The following is a 24,555-nucleotide window of genomic DNA, read 5'->3' on the forward strand; positions in this document are numbered from 1 at the left end:
AACAATCGCTTGACCTTTGGTATGTCACTTTATTCCTCCAGGCACAGTTTTCTCATCTATAAAATGAGACTAATACTAGTCAATCCCCAGGGGTTTTAAAATAAAGCACGTAGAAGTATTTTGTAAACTGTAAAGACCAAAACAAGTGTGATTGGGGATAGAGGGTAAGGTTCAGTTGACTGAAACCTCAATATGAGCCACCAGTGTGTGACTATTTAAAAAAACAATTAGATGCAAACTTTAGTTGCATTCAAAGAATAAATAGTGTTGAATTTTGTACTGGCAAGACCCAAACCAGATTATGTTTCCTTTTAGTGGAATATTATGCAAGCTATTTACAACGGTCTAAAGGAAGATTTGGAGCCCTGGTGGCATAATGGTTAAGTGTTCAGCTGCTGACCAAAAGGTCAGCAGTTCGAATCCACCAGCTGCTCCTTGAAAACGCTATGGGGCAGTTCTGCTCTGTCCTATAGGGTGGCTGTGAGTTGGAATCAACTCTATGGCAATGGGTTTGGTTTTTGCTTAAAGGAAGATTAAGTGAATATAAGTTCTGGAAGTAATGGTATATGAAAAACAACAGACAAAATTGGGAAAAAGGGAACATGGAGGCAAGAAAGAGAGGACTGTGATGCTTAATTTAAATATGAGAAGGACTGTCAGAAGGAAGATTTTTTCTGTGTAGTGCAAAGATGCAAACTAGCAATTGGAGGCAGAAGACTCAGAAAGGCAAATCTTGGTTCAAGACTCTGGTTTAATGTAAGGAACAATTTTCTAACCATTAGAGTAGTCCCATGATGGTTTGGGTAATGAGTTGTGGCAGTTACATCCGAGCTGGATCAGGACATGCCAGCAATGTTATCAGAGACTTCTACTATTAAACCAAAGTTCAGGTTAGAGGATTCCAAGGCCCTTCCCAAGTTCAAGATTGTAATATTTTGCAATAGTCTTGGCATGGTTATTAAGATTGAAAGACTCATGAATTTGCACTTTGATAATTCCCAAAATATTTATTTGGAGAGACAGAACCAATTCATGAGAGAGCAGCAGCAACGTCGGTTGTGAGATACCTAAGTGAATGATAAAAAAAGATCAGTGAGGTGTGGTATTCACCAGAGAGAGAACTTCCGCTTAAACTACTGCATCCTACTGAGAACCTGTTTAATGTGGTTTGAAATGTGGTTGCTCTTCTTTGCTTGACAAGACTACCTATGATCACACTTAGCACCATTGTCGTTGTGTGTCATCCGATTCTGACTCATAGCAACCTGACTACTGACCTTTTAGTTAACAGATGAGCACTTACCCATTATGCCACCAGGGCTCCTTATGACCCTTAGTGTCCTTCAAGGATTTGCTCTTGTATTTCATATGGCACTTGCTGTTGCAAATACGAATCCCAGCTAAATGTATTCTTTAATTCAAAAGTGGTCTCATTCCCCAGTTTGGAGGGGTGAGGGTGCCTTAAAAATTCAGCTAGCGCTAAGTTAGCAAAGCCAACTGAAATGACTTTTGCATCTGTTCTGCTTGAGGAAAGCATTACTTTTATATTTGCATTACAATGACAAATGCACCAACAAATCCTATATTAACCATGTGTTTGACTTGCTGGTCGTATCTCCAGACCTACACATGTCTGTGTATGGTTAACAGAAACTGCACGTGAGAAATGGGGGAAAGAAGGAGAAAACAGGGCTACTGAACCCACAGAGAAACAGGTTAAAATAATTTTCTTCACTTTCTTCTTTCCTCTCTCTCTCTCTCTTTTCCCCCTTTCCCTTCTGCTTCAGTTCTCCCTCAGCGCGGGAGGAGGCTGTGGGCTGCTTCGTACTCAGTGCTGGAATGAGGAGTAATTGAGCTTGAGTTGAATCCGAGGTAGCTTTCTCCTCCCGGTGTCATTGCTGCAGCCTCCAGGGCCCGGTCCCGAATTCCTCAGCCTCCTGTCTTCCCGGTGCAAAATCGCCTTGCAAAGACAGCAAAGCCGCCGCAGAAGTTGCCCAGCATAAGACTCCGGAGGCATTGGCTCAATAACTTTTCACGTCATTTTCTGCTCTGGAGCTCCTTCTCGCCTCTCCTCGCAGCCTTTCCCATCGCAAATCACCAGTGCTCATGGGGCAGGGGAAGAGGAGCTTGCAGCACTGAGCGGAACCGGACCCGAGCCCGTGATGTCCGGCACCAAATTGGAGGAATCCCCCCCTTGCCGCAACTGGTCATCTGCGTCGGAGCTGAATGAAACTCAAGAGCCTTTTTTAAATCCCACTGACTATGACGACGAGGAATTCCTGCGGTACCTGTGGAGGGAATACCTACACCCGAAAGAATATGAGTGGGTCCTGATCGCCGGGTACATCATCGTGTTCGTAGTGGCTCTCATAGGGAACGTCCTGGGTGAGTCTCGTCCTGGGCACTCTTCCAAAGGGTTGTCACCTCCCCTCTGCCCCAGGCGCAAAGGCTGAAGCCCCCTCCCTACCCCTGGGATGTAAACAAAGAGGTCGCTGCTCTCGGGGTGGGGTTTTCTATTTAAAAAAAAAAAAGTTTTCTGATTTTAGGAACCAGAGTCGAGCTCTGGAATTGTTATTCTTTTTCCTGCAGGAATAAGAGGGAAACCGCTTTTCTTTTGCGTGCACCTAGGTCACAAGCGCCTGGAGAAGGGCAACGACGGGGGTATCCAGGTGGAATTTGTTGAGTGTGGAGGCATTAGTCTTGTTTTTTTGTAACATCGCTAGGTATTTCAGGAGGTTTGGGGAGAGGTACGGCTTGTAGGATGCAAAGCGGAGCCCGGCGCGGGGAGAGGGGGGCGGGGGAAGCAAGCTCTCTTTGGCTGTTGGATTCACAAAGGATTTGTGATCTAGGTAGAGTGTCCTTTGGCAAGGAGGTTTAGGTTCCCATCAAGAGGTGGTAATGAAGGGGCAGGGGGTGGAGACAGAGGCAAAGCAAGGATGTGGATTTTACGCACTGAAGGTGAATTAAACAGAAACCCTGCCGGCAGCAAGAAGAAGGAGGGGCATCTGAGAAAAGTAGCAAAGAGATCGCAATCATTCATGCCTCGATCCATTCACTCATTCATTCATTCACACGTTCAGTCAATATTTTTTTTCAGAGCATGATAGGTGCCGGGTTCGGAAAATAGTTTCATTACCTGAATTTTCCCCCTAAGATGAGACCACGCTTAATGCTGAGCTGTCTATTTTTCCCTGTCTAGATTTGTACACAAACCGAGATTTCCTCGCTCCCTCCCCTCCTCACACAATTTCTGAGGGTCGGGGGCAGGATGCTTTGGTGATATGATGGCTGTGGTGAGGGTGGTTATTAGAGCAGGAGAGGAATCCACTTAAAGAGAGCTTTGGAAGGGAGGGAAGACTTTAAATGAATTGTGAATAGAAGGAGCGTGTACCTGAATGGAGAGTGGAAGGCGTTTGGAACGCAGAGGGCAGTGTGGAGGAAGTCTCTGTTGAAAATGACAGGGGATGAGGGAGGCTAAGAGAAGATGCTCTTGATTTTCACTTATAAAAGTGGGGGAAGGTGAGTGAGGTGAGATAGGCCGGGGGGCTTTGAAGTCAAAAACAAAGGATTTGTAGCTGCAATGGAGGATGATAAAGAACTTAACAGGCTTTCAGCACTAGCCTGATTTTACCTTCCCTCCTCAAGTGACCAAGTCTGGGTAGAAGGCATCCAAAGTAGTCTCCCACCAATTCAGCAGGTAGAGTAGCTGACTGTGTGTGAGGAATTCTTTAGAGAGTTAGTGGAGTATTAGTTGATGAGAGAGGTAAGAAATCTCTGGGAACTTTACTTGTCTCTTTCTGTATTATTTTCACACTAAATATTTTCCTTTTATTGATTTTTTTAAAGGTAAACATCAGGGAGAGAATCTTTTTGGGAGGCAGGCAAAGTGAATGACAGTGGAAATACATATACTTAGGGCCTTAGGTTATAAGGCTGTAAATGATAATGAATTTTTTCTTGCTTCCCTTCTTCTTGCCATCCATCTTTAGGGTTACTACTATTAAGACACATGGCCACTCATGTAGCAACATTTTACTGCATTATGCAAAAACTTAGTAAGTAAATAATCAAAACTGAACATCTATTTAATACCTACTCTGTCCCAGACCCTTTTACATACACTCTCTCACTTAAAATTCACAATAATACACATTTTACAGAAGAAACAAGACAGAGAAAATGACTTGTTAAGGGACATGATTCAGATTCAAATCCATTTATTTTGACCTCACATCCAGGAATTCTAGAGCTAGAACGAATTCTCTGGTCTTGGTTGCCTGCATACCTATTTAATGTGCTTCCTCTTGTCCCCTGCATATATGCCCACTGTCAATAAATTACATGAGGGGTTAATGGCACTGCCATTCTCTCCATCTATAAACCTATCCAGGGAAGAACATAATTGCATTGCAGTAGAAATATAACTCTTTCTTTTTTTTTTTTTTTCAGGAATAGTTACAAACTGTAACTATTTCCCTTCCCTAATTTTATTTCAAGCTTTACTTCTGTGACAAAATGTGTTCCTCTTTGCAGCTACTTCATGTTGGTTTGCACAGACCTGTGATGCATAGTCTTCATATCCTAATCGTATTGTCCAGAGGTACATATCTGCTAGCCTGGGGAGTTTTAGTCTCAAGAAGTAAACACTTCTACAGTAAGGCTACTTGTTTCATAATTTCAAGGAAAAGAGCACTGTCCACAGCCCGAAGTGCTGAAATGGCCAATTTCACTCAGCTTAAAAAGAAAGATTCACTCAAAGTACTGTACTCTAAACATACTGACAGCTATTTAGCTCAAGACTGAATAACACTGAAATCCTCTCTGGCTGAACTGAATCCCGTTCTTTACTGACATATTCCCTGAAAGTTGATGAGGTTTAGGTTTGACATTTGAACAAACGAGCAGTGTCATTACTCACAGACAGCTTCCTGCTCTTTGATGTCACTGTCAAACTTACAAAACGGATTAGATAGAGAATTGCTTTTTTGCCTCTTTGGTATAAGTAATCTTATGCAGAGAGTGGCAGGACAAGAAATCACATTATTTATGCAAGATAAAGAGGCAACATTAGGTATGAAGGTGAAATACCAGTCTAGGCAGCAGATGTAATCACTGCTCCTTCAGGGTCCCATCACCATTTGCACTTCCATGTAACTGACTGCTTGGAAAATTTCAACCTAGTTGGCCTTCTAAATACAATGTCATCAGTTAGAAGCCATTTCCCCCACAATATCCTATTGTGATGTGATGTAACAGGATATGCCCTGAACAGAATGACAAAGTCTTTATCATCCTCACCTCTTTTATTTTCCTCCACACAGTCCTCTCTCATTAAGACCCCTGCTACACTGTCAAATGCTCCTTCCCAGAGATGGAAAGCAGTTTCCTGGAAAAAAAAATTGTGGCAAAATTCATTTACAATAAGATATAAATCACTATACATACAATTTCAAGAGTATTTGAATTCTACTAGAAGATACATGACGCATGTATCTTTATGGAATTTTAAGCCCTAGGAAGGAGAATGGGGCAGGATTTTCTTTGGAAGGGTGTTTTACCAATATCCACAAAATCATGCCACATGTAACCTATACCTAAGTATGTCTTTTACTATAGCCAAGTAGATATATCCAATTATTCGACAAGTACATTTTGAGCAATAATATATATTTAAAATTAATATGTGTGTTGGGGGAGTGTCCTTTTGGGACACTCAAAGGAATATATTTGGTGTAATTCCTACTCTTGTTTCCTTCAGTTGAAACTAAAGGGAGAATTGGGTTCTTGTCCATTCAGAAATTTAAAATCTTGGAAAAATGAACAATTCTATACCTGTCTGGGAGCCCTGGTGGTGCAGGGCTAAGATTTCAGGCTGCTAACCAAAACGTTGGCAGCTCAAATCCACCAACCACTCCTTGGAAACCTTATGGGGCAGTTCTACTCTGTCCTATAAGGTTGCTATGAGTTGGAATCAACTCGAGGGCAATGGGTTTTTTTTTTCTTTTCAGATACCTGTCTTACTTCTGCATCCAAAGATAGAATGATTTCCACCTGGCATTCTTCTGTCTTCCCTGCTGTTGTCTCATATGAAAAATGAGGAGAGCTATCAACAAATGTAGATGTCAGTCCATCTGTCCTTGCTTCGTGTATGATCACTATTGAGCAAGTTATTGAACTTTCCAAGTCTGGTCTTTACAATTGCAACATAAGGTTGATAAGACCTGCCTTGTAGCAATATCATGAGGATATAATATATCAATATGTTTTATATATAGGTACAGAGGAAAATGTATAAAATTATATATATATATATATATATATTACACTAAATAATGCTAATTTCTATCCCTTTGTTCCCATTATTGAAATCTTCCCTTGATGTGCTTTGCAGCTATTGCCTGCCTCCATGGTCAGGCTACAGCTCCATAGCTCTTCATGGCCTCTGTGCTAGCCTTTTCTTAATTGCATTTTCCTAAAAGGTGTCAGTGAAATAGAGTTGGCACATGTTATTCTCTTCCATACCAACTCCGCTTGCCCATCCTCCACAAGTGTTTCAGTGTCTTCAGATTGACTGCTTGATATTGCCTTCCCACCTCTCCATGAAAACCATTCCTGACTCTCTTGATCATTTTGTCTCTTTCTCTCAACTTAAATTTGTCTGTCCTGGGTTTCTTTCATTCAGAGATTTTGAATTGTTATTGGTTAGTCTATCACTATCGCTCTGTCTCTCTATCACACACACACACACACACACACACAATGTTGATATAACTTAATTAAAGTACACTGCCCATTAAGGAATTTACCCAGTAACATTTACAGTAAAATGGGTGAGTAGGATGGGAAGAATATTTGTGAATACGGTTGCTTCTTACAGAGCTAGTCTTATGTCCCAGATGTCAAAATGGCAGAGTTTCAAATTTCTTCTACTCCTAAGCCAAAGAGACACTTCTTTTCTGCTTCTCCCACTGCCCAATTCAGCTCCATAAATGTTTGTGAACTCACCCTTTCTTACACAAAAAGCAGGAAGAGGTCTGAAATAATTCATTACTCATCTCTATAAAAACCCAACAGAAGTCATGCATAGTGACTATAAGAGGTAATATTAACCATTAAGCTTTATGCCTGTTATGTATTTTGTTTATAGAGTGCAAAACATACTTACCTGAATGTGAATTAAACTGATGCCTCCTCAGTTTGGCTAAAACTATAACCTCTTAGTTTTACTTGGTAAAATGAATCATGTCTTCAAAATGAACAAATCCCAGTGATAACTTTTTAAATGGCTGTCTTATAGATAACCACAGCATTTATCATAGACATACACTAATGAGAGCAACATGTGCTACTGATAATTTAATTCTATCAGATTCTTCCTACATTTGAAAAAATGAGCAAAGTGAAATTATAAAAAAAACTACTAATCTTCAAAAGAAGTCAAATCTCGAACTTGAGTATGAATAAACACAATGTTCCAATGTTTTTAATTTCCCTTGGTTTTGTTGCTGTCTTTGTTAGTTACCATCTAGTCAATTCTGATTCATGGTGACCCAAGTCGATTCTGGCTCATGGAAACCTCATGTGTGTGGAGTAGAACTGCTACATAGGGTTTTCAAGGCTGTGAACTTTCAGAAGCAGATGGCCAGGCCTGTCTTCTGAGACACCTCTGTGTGAGTTTGAACCGCCGATTTTTCCGCTAATAGTTGAGCACTTGACTGTTTGTGCAATCAAGGGATTCCCTCTTGGTTTTAGTAGGGCATAAACGTGTTTTTTTATGTATTTGTATGACTTTTCATTCTTTTGCGTTTTAGATTATATTGTGATTTCTCATGTAGTACTGCTATGTTAGTGTTCTAAAAACCAAAAACCAAACCCATTGCTGTCGAGTGTTCTAAAGTCCCTGAATTTGCATTCGGCTCCTCAAATTTCAGGAGCATTTAGAGTGGGTGTTATTTCACTCATAAAAAAAAAAAAATCATTTCATCTTTCATCCTGTAATCTTGCCAACATCCCACACCCCTGGGAATGCTGGCCTTGTTAAGTAATGGCTTATTAGTACTATTCAGACAAAGGCATGTAATGTGTAAAGCTGAGGGTATCTGCTCCTCTTTCCACAGCAAAGGAAAATGAAGAATATTTATTGCATAATATATGCAGGTGCTGTATACCAAGCTCCACACCTGGGCATCACGTTGATGCCTCACAACAATCTTACAGGAAGAGATCAAAAGTTTTGTTTTACAAATGAGAAAAATGAAGTCCAAAAAGCTATTTTAACATGTTTAAAAGTTTAGTCAGGAGTAAGTGGTGGCACTAGGCTTCAAATATGGATTTAGCAGGTTCCATGATATACACTTGTCCCATTACTTCATTCTGTCTCTCTCCTTAGCTTTAAACACTGACTGGAGAAGCACAGAAGAAAGGAGGGTGAAAGTGATGCTTCAGTGTGCCCTCTAGATGATGTATACTGTTCTTCTGGCATATTGCCATGCTATTTCTCTGATAGACTCCATTTCTTCAGCTATGGTGATGAGTTTATCTGATAAGCTAATCAAGGTCAAGCTTGAGTTACTTTAAAAGAAATTTCAAGGTAAAATAGGTGCTGCCAAAAATGTGCTTGTCTGCTGGGGGTTGGGGTGGTGACTCCCTGGAAAAAATGTTAGATAATTGTGGCCAAGGATGATTTTGTTACTGAAAGGGCTGTCTTTAGACACAATTGAGAATTGAAGGCCTCACCCCTTAACACCTCAGATGACATGAAGATCTTTTATTTCCTCTTTCTGTTTCCAAGGACAGTCATGCATTTTACTTGAAAAATTAGTGTTTACTGTTTTAAAAAAAATAATGTGTTTCCATTGATTTTACTGACCAGGTCAGTCTTTACATCTCAAGGTAGATTCCTGACTCCTAATAAACTATGAGATAATAAATGTTTCTTGTTTTTAGCCACTAAGTTTTGGGGTCCCAGGAGTCCTTGGATGGCACAAATGGTTAAGCACTGGGCTAGTAGCTGAAAGGTGGGTGGTTCAAACATACTCAGAGGCAACTTTGAAGGCCTGGAGATCTGCTTTCAAAAGGTCACAGCCATGAAAACCTAAGGAGGGCAGTTCTACTCTGAAACATACGGGATTGCCATGAGTTGGAAGTTAGTTTAGCTAGAAGTTTTGGGGTAAGTTGTTATAAAGCCTCTAAAATTGTCATGACAACAGAACAGTGAAGTGGAAAACATATACCAGCCTTTACCTCCCTTGGCCAAGAAGCAACACATATCAGCCATATTTATAATCATTTGACCAAAACTAATCCCACTGTTATCAACTCAATTGCAACGAGGCTTGGAAATGTGAGGGAACCCTGTCTCTGCCACAGAATCCACACAATAATTAGAAGTGTTTTCAACTTGCACAGACTCAGAACAAGGGAATTTACAGGAATCAAGTACTTAATAGCATAAGGCTAAAATAAGCTGATATATTCACTTCACATTTTGGATCTCTTCCTATAGAAGTAATTGATAATATTGAGTGACTTTGTGCCAATTCCTGTGCTAAGGACTGAGGATATAAAGACAATAAAGCCCTGAGGTCAAGAAACCTACACTCTGGTTGAAGAGACAGACATGTAAATGGATAATCTCGATATAATGTGGCAAGTGCTACGATAGAAGAGTGCGCAGGATGCAGTAGAAGCACATGAGAGGGGCAGTTAGCTGCATTTGGGGGGTTAGAGAAAGATTCCGGACGAGATGATGCATAAATTGAGTTTTAATGGATGAATTGAAGTTACCCAGGTGAGAAAAATTGGGTAAGGATGTTCTAAGCAGAGGAAACAACTTGAACAAAACCAAAGAAGCGTGAAATAGCATGGGCTATGAAGAGAATGTTAAGCAACTGGATAACTCCAGTGTAAGTACAGATGGGAAGAGTCTGGAGACGAGGCTGGAGCACTAGATAAACGTTGGGTCAGGAAAGGCTTTGTGTACCATACTTAATATCTGGGTTTGATACTACAGTTTAATGTGAATCGTTAAAAGCTTTTAAGGAGAGTGTTGTCATTGGTTTGTATTTTAGAAGGCAGCATGGGGGGCGGGGGTAGTGTAAAGGATAATGCAAAGGGATCAAGACTTATAAAGGACTTTAGGCTGGAGTTAGTGTCCTGTTCGTGTCTCATCTAATAAAGCCTGCTTTAATTGTGAAGAAATTTATAAGAAAAGGCATAACCCAAATCCTTCATTTATAATTACGTCCAGGAGGCTTTTGACATGTTGAATAAGGAAACAATGAAAGGAGAAAGTAAGAAAATAAAGAAGAAGGAAATAGAAGACAAAAAGATAGGAAAAAACTTTCTATTTTTGCTTTTCTGAATATTTAAACTTGAGAAATAATTTATATTTAAAATACTTATTCATTATTTCTTTTCTGGAAGGTACATTTACGAACCTTAATCTTACATGTCATTGTTCTATTGATATGGTTCAATACCCTGTACAGTTTTTCACTAAAATCACTTTTGTAATAATTTAACTATTGGGATTTCAATAGTTCACCATACTCCAACTCATCCCTCATTTTGGCTTTTAAGTCATGTTTTGACCTGTAAAACCAAAAACCAAACCTGCTGTTGCCGAGTCAATTCCGACTCATAGCGGCCCTATTTGACCTATACTGAAACCCAAAAGATGAGAAATTTGAGATCTAATGAAAAGTCCAAAAAAAATCCTTAATCTTACGTCCCAAATTACTTACAACTTTTAAAGTATTCTCATTTAAAAATTGATTTTAAATAGCATTTATACCATTCATATAATCAATGAAGATATCACAATAGCCCCGAGTCAGCCCTTACAGAATTTCAGTGCACATCTTTCTATAGGTTGGCATGGCAACAAACTTTAAAATTTCTAAAAGTACTGGTTAGTTTAAAAACTTTTATTTGCTATTCTCAGCTCACAATGGGAATATGACACTGGTTAAAAATTGTAATATACTTTCCTATATTCTCAGTGAGTGAGTGTTTATTTCTACTCGTAATTCTAAAATGAATTTATAAGGCTTGCAACCGTGCTTTGTAACCATCTGGAGCCTTGATTTTATCACTACATTGCTAGAAACGAGGTCAGAAAGCCACCAACTCTAATAATTTGTTTCATCAATTCAGAATGAATTTGATGAGTCATCCACTTTGGTAGAGAACCATATTGCTTATGAATACCATTTTGAAAAATATAATTTGTGCTTTTTAAAATGTGGAGATAGTGCTAATCTTTCTGCAGTAGGAATAAGATGGTATGGTTACATGCTTATGGAACCATTTTGTCATCATGTGAAATTGAGTCAACTTTTCATTTTAAATAAAACTGCTGAAAACTTGGTCTCTCCAATTAGAATGCTTAATGTAAAATTACCCAGTTTTAGAAAGCCTGAAAATAAATACATTGACAAATCTCACTAGCTAGTTCAGGAAAAGGACATCATAGCCCTTGGGACATTTAAATGCTTGGGCTCAATTTATATTTTGGACACAGGAAAACTTAGAAAGGCCTTATTCTTTGAAATCATCATAGATGGTGATGATGACTCATAGATTCCTGAAAGTCAGTAAGATTACCCTAGTTGATACATTTTTTTTTTTTCCCCAGGAATAATGAATTTCGCAGACTGGTCATTGATAAGAAGTCAAACTATCTCAGAGGAGAAGGGAAAAATAGGAATTTCAGAACTCAAAACCCATAAATAAAAACGTGCATACACACACACAAACACACACGCACACATGCATTATGGAGACTGAGTGAGATGACTCTTCTAATACATTCTACTTTTTCCTTCAGGATTCAAAAGCTATCTTTCAAACTTTCAACATCCCGAGAACTGAATATAAGGCCTTGAGAGGTTTTACAAAGTCAAGGGATATTTGAAATTGTCACCTGACTAAATGCACTTTATAGCTTTTAAACCAAAAAACCAAACCTCATACGTCACCTTGTCAGGGGTATCTTAGAATGCCCAGTCCAAATCACTGTCCACTTTCATATACTACAATATCATCCCATTTTATTTTCTCTATAGTACTTATTTCTGTTTAAAATTATATTAGCCTTTTATTTTTTCATATTTCAAATTATGTCCTGTACGTAAAATGCAATTTCCATGAGCGTAGTTTCCTTGTATTTCCTGTTTGCAATTGTGTCCTCAGTGCCTAGACCAGTGTCAGATAGACAGCAAGTTTTATCTGACAATTGAACTAAAATTTAAACTTTTACCAGGAGGAATGCTTTAGGTACAGATACATTTTTAAAATTAAGCATTACAAACTTTAAATTTTTTCTATATGAATATTTAAGATATTATAAAACCTCAGTAATTTGAATTATTTGTGATTTTTTGGTCTCTATCTTAAGGAGTACACACACATTAAAGTACGTAAGTATTAAGGCAAAGATTATGGAATACCATTTGGAAAATCTCTCCCCGGCACTAAGATCCTCTTGATACCATGAAGCCTTTTTATTCTTCTCATGAAGAGCAAATGGGGTTTACAAACTGTGGCAACTCTTTTATTTTCCTCAAGCAAGGTACACTAAGACCTTTCTCCAAATTATATGCTACATCTCTACAGTAATTGAGGAGAACTTGTAATGTACAATCCCCCTATTTAAAGCCTCTTTGTTTCAAAATCATTCTTCATTATTTTTATGTTTCTATAAAAATCTAAGGAAACATTTGACCATCAGTGTCCCTGATGAGTTTTGACTGAATGTTACCATGAATCCATACTTTCTGTAATAACCAAGGCCAAATCTATCCCCATCTGAGCCAAGATATTTCATAAATATCCATAGAAGCTCAACTTTAGGAATCTTCTATCATTCTCCCTCATTGACAGTGACTTATGCCAATTCTGGGGCTCTGGACTGTTCAGACAATTGAAAAAGAAATCACACTTTCGGTGGGAGCATAAGCATAATGTTAGTAATAGCTAGACATTTCTAGATACTTCATTTAATAGGAAAGAAGGGAAACAATAAACCTCTTTGATCAATTCTGGCCCTCAATTTTTTTTTAATAGCCATCTGTTTATAAATTAAAAAAAGTAAAAGTACAGCTTTGCCCAGAAAAGGGAGGCATTGCTAATTCTAGTAGACCCTTGACCAGTAACATTGAACCAATTTTATCAATATTTTCTCATAATTGTGAATCAAGTGAAGGATAGCAGAACTTACAAGTCAGGCTTTTTGGAGTTGTTATAGAGTCGGAATCAACTTGATGGCAGTACGTTTGGTTTGGTATAGAGCCTAAATTGCATAATTCTGAAACAAAAGCATTTGTCATACACTGTTAATAATCCTACAGCAACCAATGTAATAAAGGCTATTATTGGTCCCTTTTCCCAGATAGTGAAATTTAGTATTAGAGAGCTACTATTGTGTTAGTTGTCTGTAATAGCTTAACATATTATCACTTGACCTCCCCATTCCTAAGCAGTAACTAAACACAGTGCTCTGTTCTCCATTTCCATTTCTCCCTTGATAATACACCCATGCTACTCTGCATAACAAGCTGAAAAACATGATCTGTAAACTTTAAGGGAGACATACATTCTCATGCACATTTTATGATAAACTCAACTGAAAAGGACTTGAGTTTCAATGGCTAATCTCCTCAATGATCTATACCTGATTGTAGGTACCTGGCCAGAGAGATCAGAGGGGAAGAGGAGTGAGGAATGGAGGAGCAAGAGTCAAATAAAGCATAGACTTTATCTCTTAAGAAAAAGGAGGGGAGATTTCTTAGACAGTTCTGAGCGCTGAGTCACTAACAGCAAAAAATGGAAGCATCTACAGATTGTTGATATGAAGTCATACAAGCATATCTTTATCATCAAATAGAGGTAAAAGCAATATAAAGCAGCAGTGGGCTCAGCCCATCTGTAGTAGCAAAAGGAGCAGAGAAAAATAAAGTAGCCTGAACCAACGCTCTGACTTTCTAGGGTTTATCTAATTTGGAGTGATTTCCTTTTCTTATTTCATTCAGCAAATATTTATTGAACACCGACAACATGTAATCTGCTCTATTACATTCTGTGGAGGAAATACAGAAGTGAATCAGGCATGATCCCTACCTACAAAGAATTCTAATCTTGAGGGGGAGACTAACATGTAAACCATAGCCTGCACTACAAGGGTTATTGAAGAGACACATGCTAAGTGTTAGAACATAGAAGCACAAAAGTTGAATTCTGATTCGGAGTAAGGGTTATTTTTTCACTAACCGTTGCCTTCAGGTCGATTCCGACTCATAGCCACTCTATAGGACAAGGTAGAAGTGTCCCATAGGGTTTCCAAGGAGCAGCTGGTGGATTCTAACTGCCAACGTTCTCTGGTTAGCAGTCAAGGTCTTAACCACTGCACCACCAGGGCTCCACTTTTTCACTATGGGAGTAGTAATTGAGGTATTAGCAACACGTGAGTATAATTTTAAAAGATCCTGATGAAGTAGTAAGAGTAAAATTATGATGGACTGAAAACATATAAATTTGCATAGGCCATGCAGAAAAAATCATTCAGGAAATTTCAATAAAAAGTTGTCTTTCATGCACTTTTCTGGTAATAGGAACTTTTTCAAATAATAGGAATTTAAGCTCCTCTGATGCTTTTCATTACTTCCACGGTCTTCTTTATTTTGTGGATATCTGAATCATTCTTATTTGAAGTGTTATGTCATGGTGGATTGGAATAAACAAGTTTTGAACTCCCTGGAGGTTTTTGAAAATTACTTTGTTCTGATCCATCAGAGCTCCCCAAGGGAAGATTATGCTGAGGGCAAGGGTAAGAGTGGGTTAAACTTATGGGAGACCAGAGACTTGGGAAACCAGTTAGGAGCCTGTTGAGACTCTCTAGCAGAGAGATTAAGAGGGTATAAGTCAAGGCAGTAGAAATAAATATGTAAAAAAAAAAAAAAAAGAAAGAAACAGATGCAAAAGGCACTCCGGAGATAGAAATCGACAATTCATCAGATGTGAGGAATTGATAGGAATAGAAAAGAATCTGCAGATTAATAGGAGTTTTTGGCCAAAGAAAGTGGGGTGATTGTCCTGTTTGTGTTTTTCTTAACAGAGACAGGAAATGCCGAAAAGAAAAGCAATTGTGGTGAATAGACAAGTCATGATGAGTTTGCCCAAGGGCAGGTTGAGTCTGAAGTGCAAGAGGAGTGTTCACGTGCACTGTGCAGCAGCAAACGGGGCTTGCTCCCCACATGCCATTCAGTTCACTACATTGAGAGGGTTTTTTTCTTTTTGTGTGGCTATCAAGCAAAATATGCAGTTTATGTGAGATTTACTTAGACAATACCTTTGGAATAATTAAAATGTACAAGAGAATCTGTTAATGGATACTTTGACCAGCAAGACCTCTGTGCCATAATAAATAAATAGGAATTCATTGGTTCCAAATGTGTTTATTGTGAATGTATAGCAGCAAATAAAATAGACAAAGCGCCTTCTCTTAGGGAACTTATATTTTAGTGGTAATATTTAGGATATATTTTGAGAGAAGAACCAACACAATTTGCTAATGGATTACGTATGGAGAGAAACATAAGAGTCAACATTTTGTATGCCAAGTTGGTGTATGGTGATGTCATTCAATGAGATATGGGGCCTTGGGGGAAGAGCAAGTTTGAAGGAGGGAAGGAAGAGGAATAAAAAATTGTTTTGGGACATGTTAATCTTGAGATAGTGATTAGAAATACAGGTAGGAGTATGGTAGCATTTGAATATAAATAAGAAGCTCAGATAAGAAGTCAAGTCTGGCAAAATAAATCTGAGATTTATAGCCTATATAGCCTTTTATGTTCATATCTTTTTACATATTTCCCATAGATTTCAAAAGCTATAAAAGAAATTGCATAGCAAATAAATTTTTTTTTCTTACAGATTATTTTACTTTTGGTTTTCTCTGGTGTGAATGCCTCACAGCCGTATTTCCTTAAAAGGATCATGTTTTGAACCATGCAAAAACAAAGTAAAACAAAAACAGGGATACATGGTAAAAATTCTGATTTCAGGAACCACCTCTGACTTATTGAGTCAGGATTCCAGGGGCAGGAGTCTCTAGAATCTACATTTTAAATACTGCCCCAGTACACTAAATATGAGAATCCCTGCCTGAGGCAAAAGTAAAGGCAGGCCTTCTATTTGAGGAGGCCAACTGGAGTGCCACATATTTTTGTATTTTTCCTTCTGTCGATTTTCAAATTTCAATTTGGTTCTTCTTGTACCTGCTTTTTGACCAAATCCTAGTTCTCTTCCCCTCCCTTCCTCCATGAACTTTTTCCAGTTTGCTTATCTTCTTTTTTTCCACATTCTTACTTCCTCTGAGCATTTGAATAGAAATGAGTAGCTTAAATAAACAACCAATGGTATAGACAAGAAAGTAGAACTATTTCAAAATACTTTTTTTATCTGTCTATTGCTCTTATTGTTACTGTTTATCTTGCTTTTGTCAGTCTGGGATTTAAATTTATATTAAGTCATAAATGTCTAGCCTACAGAGAACCTATTATTTGGTGTTAACATTTTCATTTCCTCTGTATAGTACCATATCCTCTTTTTTCTTGGTTTAGTATGAAAGGACTACTTTATCACAGGAAAAAAAAAATTCTGTTTTAGCAAATCTCCAACATGGCTATTGTTTTTTTTCTTCTTATATCAGATTTAAACCCTGTAGTGCAATGGATTGCTTTTTTGTGACCTTTCTCCTCACGGTCTTGTAACTCACCCAAGTGACTGGGTGGGAGTATACATATAAGGTAATTATGGCCCACTGGGGGGATTGGATAACTTGCTAATAATGCAAATAAAGTTAATAGCACCTGTGTAGGAATGAGACCATGCAAACACAATATATGGAACCTTATGAAGGGATTGGTCAGTTTTGCCATTTCACTTAGGCTTAAAATGAGCCATTCCAGAGGTGGGAGGAGAGGATCTCACCACCACCAAGAAAGAAGAGCCAGGAGCAGAGCACATCATTTGGACCTGGGATCCCTGCTCTGAGAAGCTCCTGGAACCAGAAGACTGTGAGAGGGATCTGTAACACTGAAGACGGCAAGAAGCAGCAACAGAGAAATGGCGGCAGCAGAACCAGGAGACCTGTAGGAGATAACCCAGCCCATGGAGCGAGAAAGATGAGTGCCTTTGGTCAGGAGGCTTGCTGGCGGAGTGAGGTGACTTGGGGCACTTAACAGCGGAGCTAAAAGAGCTTTGTAACACTTGCCCAAGTAGGGCACAGGCTGAGGGCCAGAGAGAGGTGTGCCTGCAGGCACGGCTGAGAACCGGCTGTCCTGATGGAAAAACTGTATCCTGAGTGTTCCTGAACCTGAATTGTAACCTGTTACTTCTCTAATAAACCCCATAATCATGAGTGTTGTCTGTGAGTTCTGTGTGTCCATTGCAGTGAATTATCGAACCCAGCAGAGAAGTGAGAGTGCCATGGGAGAGACAGTTGGTGTCAAAATTGGTAAAGGTGGTGGAGAGAGGAGGCATGTCTGACCTCAGCCTCATAGGAATCAGCCTTGGGTTGCTGATCTTGATTTTCTTTCCCCCTTGTGAAGTTAGAGGAGGCAGATGCCACACCATTTTTGCAAATCCACTTGATGGTCCTATCTTATTGGCTTCTTTTTCTCACATCTATATATTGCATATGAGAATACCTAGTTCTAAGATTGTTGTGAAAATTAATGAGGATAATGTGAGTATGCAGAGCATGTTACCTAGTCCACAGTAGGTTTAAAGTAATGTTTGTTGAATCTAACTCTAAATAAATAGATGTGTGTGCGCGTTTACCTATGTAAATTGAACCGTGAAGTCTGCTAGACAGGAACTGGAAGCCCTATCCAATGTCAATAACAAGGGGAGAAGTCTGTGTGCATTTTAAAGAATTAAAATCAGTGTGAATCAAGAGGTTATTGTCTAACATTTGGTTTAAAAAAGGAAAATACTCTTTCTGAAATATGTTATGTTTACTTTCAAAGCCTAAAGAAATTATCTCCTCTTGTAAGGACTTCCTTTTGGGGCATATTTTCTAAACACACTTTCCTCTTACTAATTATCTTCCCATTTCTACCCCTTAAAAACATTTGCAATCTCATATTGTTACGGAATTCGGTTAATTTCTTCTGAGTAGTCATTTTTAATAGTGAAGTATAGAACAGTGGTTAAGGGGACAATCTCAAGAGTCCAACTCCCAGCACTGTTACAGCCTCATGGTCCTAGATGAATTTCCTCTCTTCTTTGTGTTCCAGTTTCCTTATCTGTAATAGGGCACTAAGTATAGTACAGGAGCCCTGGTGGTGCAGCTATGGCTGCTAACCAAAAGGTCAGCAGTTTGAATCCACCTGCCACTCCTTGGAAACCCTGTGGGGTAGTTCTACTCTGTCCTACAGGGTTGCAATGAGTTGGAATCAACTCAACAGCAGTGGGATTTTTTGGCAACGGGAAGCATACTACATATTATGTTTAATAGTTATGAAAATTAAGTGAATTAATATTTCAAGTGCTTAGAAGAGTGCTTCTCACATGATAAGAGTTATATAATATTTTGTTAAGAATTGGGTATTAATGTCTTCTGCTAGAATTAAGTATTTTGAATTATAGCTACTCTTAATCAATGTGGATTACCACAGTTTACACCTTGAGCCTTATGCCTCCTCTACTTTGTTCTTATCCTTGTTTTGTTTGGTTTTATTATTCCATTTTGATGCCAGTTTAATTTATGCTGTCTTGTAGTATTGCATGTATCTTTGGAAGGCAACATAAAACCTTTCTGGGAAAGAGAAGTTAAAAATAAACACATAAAATAAACATATAAAGAAATTCAAATTCAATCAGAGGGTTTTTGTCAATAAAGTGCTATTAAAGGAGAGAAATTTTTTTTTTAATTGTCCTGAAAACAGAGTAGGCATGTGCGGTGCAGTGAATTACTTAATATAGCCCTTCTAGCCACGGTCTTTGTGACTTGCACACAATAATGGGTGGGAGTATGCAAATAAGGTGTATGGAACCTGTGTTCGTTAAGGTTATGTAGCAACTTGGTTGGGCCATGGTTTTCAGTGATTTGGCAGTTATGTAATGATATAATTTGGCAGTTATGTAATGATGTAATCATTCTCCATTTTGTGATCTGACATTATTATCCTCCATTTTGTAATGTGTTTTAAATCCTAGCCTCTATGCCTGTGGTTATTTGGGAGTGAGTTGTTCATTATGTTAATGAGGCAGGATTAGGATGAGATGTATCTTGAGTCACCACCTCACTAGAGAATGTGACTCAAGCCACCACCCTTAACCCAGTCTGCAGCTTTACCACCCTTATTCAAGTCACACCCTTACTTGAGTCACACCTTTTATCTTACAAGAGATAAAAGGAGAGAGAAGTAAGCAGAGAAGGGGAACCCACTATCACCAAGAAGATCTAGGGGTGAAATACATTCTTTGAACCCAGGATCCTTGTGCTGAGAATCTCCTAGACTCAGAGACAGAGAGCTGAAACACTGGAGACAGCACAAGATAGTGAGAAGCAGTGGCAAGTGCAGCAGAGAACTGGCAGCAGCAGAACCAGGAGTCCAGCACAAGACGGCGAGGTGGGCTTCCTGGTCCATGGAACCAGGTGGCTACAGTGGGTTTGCTGACCCAAAGTGTGAGAGAGCTGAGTGACTTCAGGTAGGAGGTTTCCCAGCAGAGTGGGGCGTCTCTGGACACTTGTTGGCAGAGCTATGTTTGCCAATCCATGGAGCAAGAAAACTGAGCGCCTTTGAACCAAGGCTTACAGGTGGAGTGGGATGCCCCTGGCCACTTATTGGCAGAGCTAAAGAACTTTGTAACCCTTGCCCGAGCAGGACAGAAGATGGGCTGAGGGGCCCAGGGGCTGAGGGGCCCAGGGAGAGGCCTTTCTTCAGGCACAGCCGAGGAGCTGTCCTGACCGAAGAACTGTACTGAGTTGTGCCTGATCCTGAATTGTAACTGTTACTTCTCTAATAAACCCCATAATCGTGAATATGGTCTGTGAGTTCTGTATGGCTACTGCCATGAATTATTGAACCCAGAAGAGAAATAGTGTTGTAGTGGGGACAGCTGGCGTCAGAATTTGTAAAACTGTTGGAGAGAGGGGGCATGTCTGACCTCGGTCTCATAGAAATCAGCCTTGGGCTGTTGATCTTGATTCTCTTTCCCCTTTGTGAAGTTAGAGGAAGTCAGATGCCCCACCATGCCATTTTTACAGCATGAAAAAAAGCAAGTGCAGTAAAAACAACTAGGAGGAATTAGAGGAGATCAAGGAAGTGGTAAAGGTATGGATTCTCTTGATGATAACTTTGAAGTAATTTAATTAGTTAGGTAACATTTCAAGTAGAGGTAATAATGTGCACATGACATTTGAACAATTTATTATTGTATTAGGCAAATAGTACACTTTTTGTTGTTATTGTTGTACAACTTTACCAAAACAAGGACATTTCAGAAGTCTGGAATGATAAGCACTAGTAGAATTAGTAGTGCAATGTTCTTCTGTATTTTCTAATTTATGATTTTCTGTGTGAAGTCAGTCTTTCAGGGTTAAAATGAGCATTACTTCATTTTACTGTGTGTCCCTAGAACCATTAAACAAAATCTACACACATATTGCTAGACGTAACAAATGTAACTAACAATTACGGCATGGAAAGAATTGAAAGATTGCTGTGAAACTGAAGGTGTTTCGCCTCAGAAGTATTTTGAAAGACTGGCTCTGATTTAGACCTAGTGGTGCTGATTTATTAAATCATAAATGTCAGGAGTTGGTCATAGAATGGGTATTAGGATTATGTGAAATTCTAAAAGCCTCAAAAAACTTTTTAGGCAATAATACTGGGGATATGGAAGTACTGGATTGTAAAGATTAAGACGAAGAATAAAAATTCTCCTCCAAGGACTTGTCAAAATTGAGATTTTAGAAATGCAATTTTCACTGAAATATCCTTAATCTTCCGTATGGAAACAAGGAATAATCATAAGACTCTAGCAAGCTTCATCTAATTTACTGCAGACAGATGGGTACCTATGCTGTTCTTCAGTACGATGGTAGTTTGCAAATATCGTACCTCCAAAATGTAGGTGTTACCAAAATATTGTGCAAGATTTATAAGACTTGACATATATTTGACTGTGGTTGTTAGAGAAGAGGCATTTTCACTATGAACTACCAAAATTCAGATTCAGAATGTGTAAGTTTTACAATTTTTCCCTGTACATTGCATATATGTGCATATATACATAAAAACCTGTGTATACTCATATATATATTAAGGGATTATCAGTGGTATTAGTTATATCTAATTTGATTTTCTTTTATATTGACTTCAAGTTACCCAAATTTAAAGCTCATATTTTCCATTCAACGAAAATATTTAGGCTCTATCTTGGTTTTTATTAAGAAAGCCATTAATTATCTTCCACATTGTTGATACACGCTCTCCTGAATCTGGGTTCCAAGTTTTTGTTTTGTGTTTACGTATTGATAAGTATTGATTGATAAAAATAGTTTAAACTCATGCTTCATTAAATCTAATTTCCTTCCTCTTTCACAGGCAATTTTTAAGTATTATATGTTTATCTACATATTCTGAATATAACAAAGGAATTAGATACATGTTGTAGTTTATACACCCATTTTCTATTTAAATACCATAATCAGTTAATTAAAGTTTTTTCTTTAGCACCAAGTATGAGTATAAGAGAGCATGATCTGGGCTCAAATTTTAAAAGTGATGAAAATTCACTAAAGGCTTCTGGAATAATGACTGCCACATCACAGACAGTGGTTCGTTTGGAAGCTCAAAGAACCATTTTCTTGAGAGGAAATATCAGCATTCCACAACCTGGGTCCTGATGTTCTCCTGAAATCTTATCTGGCGTGGTGTGCTACTGTTGAAACGATATAAATTAAATCTAAATAATGCAAGAATATGCATTCATTCATTAATGAATTATTGAGAATTTATCAATTGTCAGCTACTTTCCTTGGGACTAAAATAAGCAAAGATCACAAAGATAATCTTGTTGTCCTCAAGGAGTTCATGTTATTGTTAGGTGCCATCGAGTCAGTTCCGACTCATAGCGACATTATGTACAACAGAACAAAACACTGCCTGGTCCTGCGCCATCCTCACAATTGTTGTTATGTTTGAGCCCATTTTTGCAGCCACTGTGTCAATCCATCTCTTTGAGGGTCTTCTTCTTTTTCGCTGTCTACTTTACCAACCATGATATCCTTCTTTTGATAATATGTCCGAAGTATGTGAGATGAAGTCTTGCCATCCACACTTCTAAGGAGCATTCTGGCTGTGCTTCTTCCAAGACAGATTTGTTTGTTCTTCTGGCAGTTCATGGTATATTCAATATTCTTTGCCAATGCCATAACTCAAAAGCATCAATTCTTCTTAGATCTTCCTTATACATTGTCCAGCTTTTACATGCATATGAGATGATTGAAAACACCATGATTTGGGTCAGGCACACCTTAGTCCTTAAAGTGAAATCTTTGTTTTTTAACACTTTATAGAGGTCTTTTGCAGCAGATGTGCCCAGTGCGATGAGTCATTTGATTTCTTGATTGCTGCTTCGACCAGCATTGATTGTGGATCAACACATCCGTCAGTTTGTCTTACTGTGGTGGCTTGCGTGTTGCTGTGATGTTGAAAGCTATGCCAAAAGTATTTCAAATACCAGCAGGGTTACCCATGATAGACAGGTTTCAGCTGAGCTTCCAGCCTAAGACAGACTAGCAAGAAGGACCTGGCAGTCTACTTCTGAAAAATTAGCCAGTGAAAACCTTATGAATAGCAACAGAACATTGTCTGATATAATGTCAGAAGATGAGTCCCTCAGGTTGGAAGGCACTCAAAAGATGACTGGGGAAGCACTGCCTCCTTAAAGTAGAGCTGACCTTAATGACATGGATGGAGTCAAGATTTTGGGAGGAGTTCATAGTCTCATAAGAAATACAGAAATGTGAGGTGTGGTCAACATGGCGGAGTAGTTAGATGTTTCCTATATCCCTCTTACAACAAAGACCTGGAAAAACAATTGATTGATTCTAAGTGAACATCTGGCAGCCCTGAACAAGGCAAGGTTAAGAAATCCATCTGAGTCATATGGGAGAGGAAGACCGTTTGGAAGAGGTGAGGAGCGCAAGAGCTGCATTGGCGAAACTGCAGAGACACTGCCACGCCGGCCCATGGTGAAGCAGGCTAACAGCTGTGCTGAGGGCATGCTCAAGAAGCAGTTTCCACATCGAGAGAGACCCGGAAGCAGAGATTCTGCTTGGACACTCCGAACCAGTGAAGAGCAGCTCCCAAGAGGCTAGGATAAGTACATGCATGTGCCATTCGCGGCATTTAAAAAAAAAAAAAGCCCATTTGGGAAAAAATCACTCTCCCTTTTACCTCCTACCTCTGTGCTCTGCACCGGATTTAGGAAAAACCTCTCCACCTTTTACCTCCTCCCTCCCCGCTCTGCACAGGGAGTCCACTGGGCTGGAAGTAGATCCCAGAAGGCGCCCTGGCCCATTCTCCTGGCCTTGGAGAGGGAACAAACAAGCTGCTGGCTCCCCTAGGCCAGGAACACAGGGTCGGCACAGCTCCTTTGCTGGCCACAGAAATCAGGGGTCCGCAGACGCTGAGTGCCTTACACCCCTGTATAGACTTGTGGGGACCCATCTCAACAGCATTAGCCCTCAGGGCCACAGTACAACATGGCAAACATCTGAAGTTTAACTTCAACTGCTTCAGCTGTGAACGGGCAGATTTGTGACCCTCGAAACAGCCCTGCCCATCAAGTAGGCATTTTTATCAATCTGCAGCAGGGGCTTGAGGACTGGTGGTAGTTCCCTAAAGTGCCTAGTCACCTGCTACAGGAGTTCAAGAAAAAGCGATGCCCTTGAGTCTTTGCAGCCAACAGAGTGGGGTGCTCTTAGCCCGGCTGCAAAACTCACCTACTTATTCACCCTAGAGAATAGAGACATGCTTTTCTTTCAGACTCCCAGGGGCAGCCGTCAGCCCCCTGCCTGGCTCAGCATGTGATCCCCTACCACAGCCAGAGTCCAGTGCCTGCACCAATCACCCATGCCTCTCTATGACTGGGGGTGACAGTCTGCATCACACACTTGGTGACCGACTGCCTGTGCACCCGAGCTGATCCCATATAGGAAAATTTAATGGACTCCAGTGTGCACATACTTAGTTACAGAACCAACTACCTGGTGACAGGACATTAGAGATCAAAAGGTGTCAAAAACAAAACTAGTGCACTCGAGCAACCTATCTGGGCATATCAAAACAAAACAAAATAAGAAGGTAGGTCTCACTAAGCAAACACAAAATAAAATTATAATAAATTATTGATGGCTCAGAGACAACAGTCAATATCAGGTCACATAAAGAGGCAGTCCATGATGGCTTCAGCAAGCTCCCAAAATAAAGAATCAATAAATTCTCTGGAGGAAGAGAACTTCTTGCAATTAGC

The 24,555-nt window shown here is 39.3% G+C and overlaps 1 protein-coding gene across 1 annotated transcript in view; it reads left to right on the forward strand.

Annotated features, from left to right (window-relative positions):
* The first annotated feature begins 1,780 nt into the window (after window positions 1-1,780).
* The window catches only part of HCRTR2 (hypocretin receptor 2), a 126,024-nt gene continuing 103,249 nt past the window's right edge, over window positions 1,781-24,555 (forward strand). The window contains exon 1 of the mRNA XM_004386821.3: window positions 1,781-2,385. Coding sequence (XP_004386878.1) covers window positions 2,163-2,385 — 223 coding nt within the window. The 5' untranslated portion in view covers window positions 1,781-2,162. The remainder of the gene's footprint in view (window positions 2,386-24,555) is intronic.

This window comes from Trichechus manatus, unplaced genomic scaffold, assembly GCF_000243295.1.
Source record: "Trichechus manatus latirostris isolate Lorelei unplaced genomic scaffold, TriManLat1.0 scaffold00172, whole genome shotgun sequence".
In the NCBI taxonomy this organism is placed as follows: Eukaryota; Metazoa; Chordata; class Mammalia; order Sirenia; family Trichechidae; genus Trichechus; species Trichechus manatus.